At 34.8% G+C, this 11,740-nt stretch overlaps 1 protein-coding gene across 2 annotated transcripts in view; it reads right to left on the bottom strand.

Annotated features, from left to right (window-relative positions):
• MNS1 (meiosis specific nuclear structural 1) overlaps positions 1–11,740 on the bottom strand; it is a 41,520-nt gene that overhangs the window by 20,531 nt on the left and 9,249 nt on the right. For both annotated transcript variants that reach the window (XM_017847084.1, XM_017847086.1), the window contains exon 3: positions 8,087–8,214. In XM_017847084.1, coding sequence (XP_017702573.1) covers positions 8,087–8,214 — 128 coding nt within the window. The remainder of the gene's footprint in view (positions 1–8,086; positions 8,215–11,740) is intronic.

Genomic DNA, 11,740 nt, shown 5'->3' with positions numbered 1-11,740 from the left:
ATTAGGAAAAGAAGAAGTCAAATTGTCCCTGTTTGCAGATGACATGATTGTATATTTAGAAAACCCCATTGTCTCAGCCCAAAATCTCCTTAAGCTGATAAGCAACTTCAGCAAAGTCTCAGGATACAAAATTAATGTGCAAAATCACAAGCATTCTTATATGCATGTTCAGCTTTTAAGAAGCTGCCAAACTGTCTACTAAAGTGGTTTTTAAGTTTTTATTTCAACTTCTAGATACTGGGGGTACTTGTGCAGATTTGTTACATGGGAATATTGTGTGATACTGAGGTTTGGAGTACAGCTCCTGTCACCCAGGTAGTGAGCACAGAATCAAATGGGTTGTTTTTTAACCCACTCCTCCTTCACCCTCTTGTAGTCCACAGTGTCTATTGTTCCCATATATGTCTATGTGTAATCAACGTTTAGCTCCCACCTATAAGTGAGAATACGCAGTATTTGGTTTTCTGTTACTTCATTAATTTGCTTAGGATAACAGCCTCCAGCTCCATCCATGTTTCTGCAAGGGACATAATTTCATTCTTTTTATGGCTGTAGAGTATTCCATGGTATATATGTACCACATTTTCTTCATCCAATTTCCCACTGATGGGCAACTGGATTGATTCCATGTCTTTGCTATTATGAATAGCACAGCAGTAAACATATAACTGCATATACTTTTTTGGTAGAATGATTTATTCTTATTTTTAGATTCTTTCTTTTTTTGTGTGTGTGGAGACGGAGTCTTGCTCTGTCACTCAGGCTGGAGTGCAGTGGTGTGATCTCAGCTCACTGCAAGCTCCGCCACCCAGGTTCACGTAATTCTCCCATCTCAGCCTCCCGAGTAGCTGGGACTACAGTTGTGTGCCACCATGCCCAGTTAATTTTTTGTGTTTTGAGTACAGATGGAGTTACACCATGTTGGCTAGGCTGGTTTCAAACTCCTGACCTCAGGTGATCCACCCACCTTGGCCTTGCAAAGTGCTGGGACTACAGGCATGAGCCACCGCATCCAGCTATTTGTAGATGCTTTTGGATTTTCTACACATATAATCATATCATCTGTGAATAATTAAAGTTTTATTCCTTTACTGCCAATCCTGGCACCTGTCTTTGCTTTTTCTTGCCCTACTGCACTGATTAGTATGTATAATACAAAGATGACTAGAAGTTGTCAGAGCAGGCATCGCTGTCTTCTTTTCAATGTCAGAGGAAAAGTGTTTAACATTTTGCTATTAAGGGTAATATTGCTGTAAATTCCCTTTATCCCTAGTTTGCTACACTCTTTTTTTTTAAATCATAGAGTGATGATTCATATCAATGGTCTTTTTCTAATCATATAATTTTAATAAAATGAATTACATTTACTGACTTTTAAAATGTTAAACCACCTTTGCATTCCTGGAATAAATTAAATTTGGTCAGGATGATTTATCTTTCTTATAGAGCACTGGACTTCATATTGACTAATACTTCAGATTACAGGAGCTAAATTCATGAGAGAGATTAGTCTGCAGGTTTCTCATAATATCCTATTCAGGTACTGATCTGATTAAAACAAATTGGGAAGTGCTTCCTCTTTTTCTGTTCTACCGAACTATGTAAGACTGGTGTTACTTTGTCCTGAATGTTTGGTAAAATTCACATAGCCCTGTAGGTTTATTTGTGGACAAGGTTAAATTACAGATGCAATATCTTTAAAAGTTATAGGAACATTTAGCTATTTCTTCTTGTGCCAATCAGTTTGGTAAAATGTGCTAAGAATTTATCTATTTCATCTACATTTTCAAATTTATTTTCATAAAATTGTTTGCAATACCCTGCTTTGGTCCATTAAGTGTTTGTATGATCTACAGTGATATCCCATTATCCATTCCAAAAACTGGTTATTTGTGCATTCTCTTTTACTCTATCATTCCTACCAAGGGGTCATCAATTTTATTCACCTTTTTATGGCACAATTCTTGGCTTTATTTATTCTACTCTATGTTTATATTCTAACTCACTCATTTCTGCTCTTATCTTTATTATTGCCTTCCTCCTACATTCTTTTTGTAATCATTCCAGAAGAGAATTTGCAGTTCGTTTTCTAATAATTCCAGATGGAGTCTTCCTTTCTAATATAGTTATTTCAGATTAAGACCTACCCTTGAGGAACAGCCTTAACTATATGCCAGAAGTTGGTTTCTTTTTTTTTTTTTCAGCTCTATACCATTTTTTACCGTGTGAAAATATAGGTAACAAAACTTGCCATCCTAGCCATTTTAAATGTACAACTCAGTGGTGTTAATTACATTCATAGTGATCTGCAATCATCAACACTATTTCCAAAACTTTTTCATTCCCCTCAAAGCAAAATGCTGTGGCTCTTAAACAATAACTCCCCATTCTTCCCTCTCCCTAACCCCTGGTAATTCCTAATCAACCTTTTGTCTATTTGCCTATTCTAGGTATTTCACAGAAGTGGAATTATACAATACTTGTCCTTTTATGTCTGGCTTACTTAGCATAATGTTTTCAAGGTTCACTCATGTTTTAGCATGTATCAGTGCTTCATTATTTTTTTATAACTGAAGGATATTGTATAGTGTATATATGCTGCACTTTGTTTATCTACCTATCTGATAGACATTCAGGTTGTTTCAACATTTTGGCTATTGTAAATAATGCTGCACCAAATGCTTGTATACAAGTATCCATTTAAGTCTCACTATTGAATTTTTTGTATATTTATACCTAGGATTGGAATTGCTGGCTCATATGGTAATCCTATGTTTAACTTTTTCCCATAGCACCTCCATCATTTTACATTTCTACCAGCAATTTCTGAGGGTTCCAATTTTTCCACTTTCTTGGCAATACCTATTATTTTCCACTACTTTTATTAAAATTGCCTATTAGATGTGAAACAGTTTCTTCTTGTGGTTTTGATTTACATTTCCCTAATGACAAATAATGTTGAGTATATTTTCATGTACTTATCATTCACTGAACATCTTCTTTAGAGAAACGTCTAAGTTCTTTGTCCATTTATGAACTGGGTTTTTAAAATTATTGAATTGTATGAGTTCTTTATATATTTCAGATATTAAATCCTTGTCAGAGATACAATTTGTCCTTCTGGCCTAAATGAGTTCTGAGTGAGGTAAAACAGGTGCCTTGTGTTAGGTTTTCAGGTAGCCCCAAGGTAGGTTAGAACAGATATGCCCAACAATTTGTGAATAAGATCCGCTCTGCTCCTCCTGAACCAGGGACCAAGGTCCTACACTGGGAACAAAGACTACCTGCTTCTGAGCTAGGAGAGAATGAGGAAAGGGCAAGAGAAGATACCACAAAACTTTCCTACCATTTTTAGGCTTTTTCTTGTTTCAGCATTCGCTTGATTGCAGTAAACCTTTGAATGCTGTCTAAAGTTCTTATAAAATTGGTTCGGAGAGTTTCTGCTTGTTTTCTGATGTTTCTGGTGGAGGGATGGGCTGGGAGCTGGGAGCTGCCTACTCTGCTATTTTGCTAATGTCAATCCAATCCTGCCACTTTCACTATGTGGTATTTTCATTATTATTCTGTTAAAAATACTTTCTAATTTCAAATTGGATTATAGACAGTCTCTGACTAATGATGGTTTGACTTTACAATGGTGAGAAAACCATATGCATTCACAGTAGGTTCCTCAATTTACGATGGGGATGCATCCCAATAAACCTGTCATAAATTGGAAATGTAGTTTATTGGGACATGAATCCATTGTACATCAAGGAGCAGCTGTACTTTTTGACCAAAGGGTAATGTAGAAGCACATTTTAAATACCTAAGCATATAAAGATTGCCTAGTTTTTTTTTTTTTTTAATTGCTTACATCTAGTTTAATTCCACTACGGACAGAGAAAATACTGTGTATAAATTGATTCCTCTGAAAATCTGTTGCTATTTTTATTCTGATACAACATTTCATCAATTTTGGTAAATGGTTCAAATGTTTACTATAACTACTAATATAATTGGGTTTCCATTTACAAGCTTGTATCTTCTTTCTACTTGTCCTCCCTGTCCTGTGTTCTCTCTTCTCTCCCTTTTGCTTCTGTGTTGGGGGTTCCAAGACCACCATCAGGTTAGATGATTCACTAGGAGGAGATACAGGACTCAGCATATAGTTATACTCAATGGCTATGATTTACTTTAAAGAAAGGATACACAGCAAAATTGGCAAAGGAAAAAGGCACATGGGGTGAAATCCAGAGAAAACTAGGTGGAAAAGGCCTCTACCTGTGGAAACACACAGGACATGCTTAATTCCCCAGCAATGAGTTGTGACGTGTGAAATGTCTGCCAGACAACATTAGAGCTCATCACAGACTCAGTGCCCAGGGTTCTAATTGGGGGTGGTAACTTAGGCACCCTCTACTTAAAATGTACCAGTATCTCAGACTCCCAGAAAGAAAATGGGTTTTCAGTATAATCCATATTGTTTTCACAGTTTAGGCACAGTGAGTTGCTCTTAGCAGTTAAGGTGGTAAGAAACTTCTCAAAAGCCCAGTTTCCAGACACCACCCAAGGACCAAACTTACAAGCAGGACTTTCTAAGATAGCAGCTTCAAGCCTGCTATGTTAACTCTTTTTTACATGACGTTTTTGGAATCATCAATTCCCATTATCACATTTTATTCTCTATTAGTCAGTTATATTTTCTTTTCCAAATTTTTATTACAGATATTACAGCATGTTTCCAGGAGAATAAATTTATCCATTATTATTTGACAATGCAAGATTCTTGACTTTAACTTCATTTACTTCCTATCTCATTTTTGTCATATTTTTAACTCGTACGTTTTAATTCCCAAAAGACATAATGTTTTATACATTCAAATTTCACCTAAATTTACTACACATGTACCTCTTGCAGTTCCAAAATTAAGCTTGGGATCATTTTTCTTCTTCTATCAATACCTAATGAAGAACTGCTAGTATTCCCTTTAATGCAGGACTACTGGTGATCAATCTTCTGTTATTTCTGAGAATAACATTATCAGAAAATGTTATTTTGTGCTCTTTTAATTCATCTCATCTATTTTATGAATTAACAGCTTGATTATCAGTCCAGAACATAATTGTACTGGTATTAGCAAGGTAATGGTAATAGTATTAAGAAGGAAAAACTGTGTCTGTCTTTTCTTTGAAATGGTTTTTGCTGAACTTAAATATAAATGAGATATGAGGTACTTGCTTTTGCTTTCATAACAGTATGTGTTAACTGTGTAATAAATACATTTAATTAATTGGGCAATTAATTATAACTACTAATTGTTTAGTGCCATAATTTAAAATAGGATTCCTGAAACTAAATAGTAAGTTTCCCAACTCCAGTTAAAAACAGCAGCAAAGTTAAATTATCTTTTAAGTACTTTCTTGGAGTACAAAACCATGTGTTCCAAAATCAATTAACAGGAGTCTTATCATTCTGGAGCCAAGACAATCATTTGTCGAAAACTAAACTTACAAAGATATTCTGTGTAGATGTTGCCGGATGCATTAAAAAAATTAATTTTCTTTTACGCATTAAGAAAAGTCCTTAATCTTAGAAATAGGTGCATTTTAAATAAATTATTAAATAAATTAGGATACATTTTAAGCACCAGAGCATTTCCCTGAATTTAGACCTGCCAATTTGCACATCAATATACCAATTTGAAATATGGTCCATTTCTGCATGACAGTCAAAATTTTAGTATGGCTTTTGCACAAAATAAAAAACTCTTAGCAATTCTGACACTGCTGAGAGGAAGCATACTCTATGTGAAAGAGTACTCAACTGAATGAGTTGGTTTGAAAAAATTTTTCACAAGGTATACAATTCTGGGTGATTTGTAAATTTTTTTGTATATACTCAAGCACTTTTTTCCTTTTAGTTTTTGTGGGTACACAGTATATATTTGTATATATTTATGGGGTACATGAGATGTTTTGATGTATGCATGCAATGCATAATAATCACATCATGGAAAATGAGGTATCAATCCCCTCAAGCATTTATCCTTTGTGTTACAAATAATCAAATTATACTCTTTCAGTTATTTTTAAATGTCCAGTGAAATTATTATTGACTCTAGTCACCCTGTTGTGCCATCAAATACTAGGTCTTACTCGTTCATTCTATTTTTTTCATACCCAGGTAAATCTGCTATCTTTTAATTTCAACTGTTTCTATTCAGGATTAAGTCATACTTCTTACTGTTGTCTCTTTGGAGGTAATAATCTTTTTTGTTCTGGCTGCTTTTTTTATGATTTTCTATTACTGTTGGATTTTAAAAGTTTTGTTAGGATTATTGAAAGTATAGTTTTCATTACTTACAATTTTCTGAAAATTCCTGGCCAGCATCTCTTCAAATAATGCTTCTGTATTATCCTCTTTCACCTCTCTACCAAGACTAAAATTATATTAATACATCTGCTAGAATTTTGTACCATAGCCCATACCTCTTTTAAATTCTCATCTGTATTTTTCTGTCCTTTTGTCTCTCCATGCTTTATTCTGAATATTTTCCAGAACCTTTTCACAGATTATCCCTTAATCTATGTCTATCTAATAAAATCTAATTCTGTATTATTGAAGTAAAACACACACTAAAGTGCACAAATCTTAAGTGTACAGCTTGTAGAACGCTGTTGAACATACTGCCATATGCTTATTGGCCAAGCTCTGCTTCACTTAACTCTCAGCCATTTTTTGGAATCAGCAGAAACCTCTAGAGGAAATGCCACTACAAATGCCAAGCTCACATTCTGGTTTCCTTCCTTTCACAGATCTTAATTTTATGCTTTTCCTAGACGTTTTCTCAGGAGGAATACTTATCTGAATAACCTAATCTGCAATTGCTACAAGTGAAAAGCTCTTCTATTTAATTCTTGTTTTCAGTGAATTAGAGATAAGAAATATTTCATCTTCAGGTGATTAAAAAAACCATGAGTAACAGCTAATGATGACTGGAGAATTAGGGTCCAAAAAGATAGTTTGAGACTAGAACAATATGCAGATTTTAGCAGTAATTCTAAATTTCTTTTGTAAGGATCAGTAATCTCTTAGAGAATCTGATTAGAGTTGTGGAGCCAGAAAAATACACATGGATACATTTGCCAAACATATTAATATAATTTAACAAGGTTCAAAAATCCCCGAAGCGCATCCATGGTTCCTGTAATATTCTGTAGACATCCTGCTCAATTAAGATAAAATGTAATAACTATCAAAGTAAATTTCCAATATATTCAATTACATAAGTATATGATTAGCATTTACTTGGCCCTGAGTTTTGATTAACACTGTGACAAGGCTGTTCCTAAAAAGTAATTCGACCTTAGGCAGGATCAAGAAACATTCTAGAATAATGTCCTGTCATCTGGAGTAGCTGGCAGTCTTTCCTGGAGTATTATACAGAAGGGTGGGGGCCACTAAGGAACACTAATAATTTAAACTGTAATCAGAGAAGAAACCAGGATGATGAATAAACTTAAAGCCAGGTTATATAAGAAACAACTGAAGGAATAAGGGATAGTTAACTTACAGAAGAAAACACTTAGTGTGTTCAAATGTATGAAAGGACATCCTAAAGAAGATAGATGCATGAAGTTACAGAGAAATTAATTTTAAAACAATGGGGGGGGAAAGATTATTTAACATTAAACTTTTAAAAAGTTCCTACTGCAGTTACTAGAGGTACTGAAACACAGGCTCAAGTCCTTCCAGAAATACTGTAGGAAATGTATGTAGAGGTATAAAATTAAACTAGTTATTACCTAAGGTTTCTCTTAAGATTAGGAATTCATTTTTTATAAGAGGTCATTTTAAAATTTATGCGTAAAGGAAAGAGCAGGGGACTGATATTTATTTTCACTGTAAATATTCATATTTCCATGAATACAACTTATTTTCTCAAATAAATATTTATAGAACTTAAAGCAATAAGTATTTCCAGGCAAAATATTAACTAAGTGAAAAGATATAAACAAAGAAATTTCACTTTCAGGTGCTAAGAATTATGTAAGAGTTTAAAGATAAAGACTAAATAAATGAAATTTAGAGAAACCAAGATACCTGTTTTCTCTTACTTGTTGCCTCATCTTTTCGTCCTTTAGACTTTCATGTTTTAGTTTTGCCAATTCCATAGCCAGTTTTTCTTCTTGTTCGAGCTGGAGTTCTTTCAATCTCTTGTTTTCTTCTGCCTGAACGAAAAATGTAACTTTGTTGTTTGTGCTCTAGAATCAGATTTTTTTCATCAAGGTTGAATTTGTTTTATAACAGAAAACTAAATTCCTTAAGGCCAACAATTGATGTTTAAAAATACTTTTTCAAAACATTTTATCATGGAAAATTTCAAGTATTGCCAATAGCAAGAAGAATATTAAAGTACACTCTCAGGTACCCACCACCCATGTTTTCAAAAACTGTCAACATTCTGCTAATCTTTTTTCTCTACCTTCCATTTCACTCTTTTTTCCCTTGTTCTTTTTCTGCTAGGGTGTTTTAAAACAATCCTAGACATCATGTCATTTACCATGTAAATAATTCAGTACAAATATCTACCTGATCAGAATTTTTTAAAACAATCATGTCGTCAACACGTCTAATTAACAATAATTCCTTGATGTCTAATACCATGTCCATATTCAAGCTTCCCCAGTTGTTTCAAGATACTTTTCTAGTTGGTTTGCTCAAATCAAAATCCAAACAAGATCCACATATTGCATCTAATTATTATTTTTCTTAAGTCTCTTATATATTCTGTAACAATCACCTCTCAACATACATTTTTCCCCCAAGCCACTGATTTATTATAGAAATTAGGACATACATCCTGTAGAATGTTCTACATTTTGCATTTGACTGATTGCTTTCCCAGGATATATCACTGAACTTATTTCTCTTTTATATTTCCTGTAAAATGGCAGAAAGATCTTGAGGCTTGATTAAATTCAGTATCTAATGAAAACACATGAAAAGACGTTCAGCATCATTAGCCATCAAGAAATGCAAGTTAAAATTACAATGAGATATTAGTACGTACCTATTGGAATGGCTAAAACAAAAAACAGTGCCAACACCAGATGCTGGCAAGAAACTATTACTCATGTATTGCCGCGTGGGAATGTAAAATGGTACAGGCATTCTGAAAATCAGCTTGATAGTTTGATATAAAACTAACATGCAGCTGAGTGCTGTGGCTTACACCTGTAATCCCAGTACTTTGGGAGGCTAAGGCAGGAGGATCCTTAAGGCCAGGAGTTTGAGACCAGCCTGGGCAACATAGAGAGATGCCGTCTTTACAGAAAATTAGCCAGGTGTGGTGGCACAAATCTGTAGTTCTGGCTACATCAGGAGGTTGAGGTGGGAGGACCACCTGAGACCAGGAGGTTGAGGTGGGAGGACCACCTGAGACCAGGAGTTCAAGGCTGCAGTAAGCCATGATCACGCCACTGCACTCCAGCTGGGCAACAGAGCAAGATCCTGTCTCTTAAAAAAAAAAAAGTCTCCATGCAATTATCATACAACTCAACAATTGTACCTCTTAACCATTTACCCCGGGGAAATGAAAACTTTTTATTTAAAAACCCGTATACAAATGTTTGCAGCAGATTTATTCATAATAGCCAATACTGAAAATACTCAAGACATCCTTCATCCTGTGAATGGTCAAACTGTGGTACATCCATACTATGGGATAGTACTCAGCAATAAAAAGAAATGAAGCAATAAAAAAGAATGCAAGCAAAACTTGGATGAATCTCCAGGAATTATGTTAAGTGAAAAAAGCTAATTCCAAAAGATTACATACAGTTTGATGCTATTTATGTAACATTCTTGGTACATGTTATTTTTTAATAATTGAAATATAATTCATATAGCATAAAATTCACCTTTTACAATTCACAATTCAGTGATTTTGTATATTCACAATATTGTGTGTCTATAACCACTATTTCGTTCCAGATCCTTAAAAAAAATAGACTTTGACTTTGAAGTTTTGGGTTCACAACAAAATTGAGCAGAAAGTACACAGAGTTCCCATATACTCCCTGTCCCCACACATGCTCAGCCTCCCCTACTGTCAACCTCCTCCATTAGACTGGTACATTTGTTACACTCAATAAAGCTGTATTTACATTACTTAAACCTGTGCATCATTATCACCCAAAGTCCATAGTTTACATTAAGGTTCATTCTTGGTGGTACACATTCTATGGGTTTTGGCAATGCATAATCATATGTATCTACCATAATAGTATTGTACACAATCATTTTACTACCCTAAAAATCCTCTGTGGTCTGTCTATTCAAACCTTCCTCACCTAAAATCCTAAAAACAACTTACATTTTTACTGTTTCCGTAGTTTTGCCTTTCCCAGAATGTCACATAGTTGGAATTATACATCACATAATTGGAATTATACAGAATGGAGCCTTTTTGAACTGGCTTCTTTCACTTAGTAATGTGCATTTAAAGTTCCTCCACATCTTTTCATGGCTTCATAGCTCATTTCATTTTGGCACTGAATAATATTCCATTATCTGGATGTATCACAGTTTATCCATTATCTATTGAAGGACATCTTGGTTGCTTCTAAATTTTGACATTTATGAATAATTCTGCTACATATTATAAACATTTGTGCTATGGCAGCTATAAAGCTGCCATATGTTATAAATATTATATATTTTTATAAATGCCATAGATCTATATAGATGATTGTGTGTACACACTATATATAGCACATCCGTGTCTACATTTGTGTGTGGCATAAAATGTCAACACTCCAGAATGTTTACATCACCCCAAAAGAAACCTGTAACCTACTAGCAGTCACTCACTATTCCTCTCACCTTTTCCCCCAATCCCTGCCACCCACTAATCTATTTTTTGTCTCTATGGATTTGCATATTCTGGATATTTCATATAAATGAATTCACACAATATGTGGCCTTTTGCATCTGGTTTATTTCACTTAGCATAATGTTTTTAAGGTTCATACATGTTGTAGCATGTATCAGTAATTCTTTCCTTTTTATGGCTGTGTAATATTCCATTGTATAGATGTAACACATTTTGTTTATCCATTTATCAGCTGATTGGCATCTGGGTTGTTTCTACTTTTTGGGTGTTATGAATAATGCTGCTATAGACACTCATGTATGAGTTTTTATGTAGATATATGTCTTCAATTATCTCTCAGGAATATATTTAGAATCCAGCTACACCACACCTAGATTTCTGACTTGCAGAAACTGAGATAATAAATGGGTGTTGTTTTAAGCTGCTAAGTTTGTGGTAATTTGTTACTTAGCAATTGAAAACTACTACAGCAACTAACGTGTACTCTTCAAAATTGTCACGGTCATGAAAGACAGGAAAAAGCGAAGAATTCTTACAAACTAGAGGAGACAAAGAATGGAGGAGAAACAATGACTGGCCAGGCACAGTGGCTCATGCCTGTAATCCCAGCACTTCGGGAGGCGGAGGAGGACAGATCATCTCAGGTTGGAAGTTGGAGACCAGCCCGACCAACATGGAGAAACCCCGTCTCTACTAAAAATACAGAATTAGCCGGGCGTGGTGGCGCATGCCTATAATCCCAGCTCCCTGGAAGGCTGAGGCAGGAGAATCACTTGAACCCAGGAGGCAGAGGTTGCAGTGAGCCAAGATTGTGCCATTGCACTCCAATCCAGGCAACAAGAGCGAAACTCTGCCTCAAA

This window comes from Rhinopithecus bieti, unplaced genomic scaffold (assembly GCF_001698545.2).
Source record: "Rhinopithecus bieti isolate Rb0 unplaced genomic scaffold, ASM169854v2 scaffold_947, whole genome shotgun sequence".
Lineage (NCBI taxonomy): Eukaryota > Metazoa > Chordata > Mammalia > Primates > Cercopithecidae > Rhinopithecus > Rhinopithecus bieti.
This window is presented reverse-complemented; position numbering and strand designations above follow the sequence as displayed.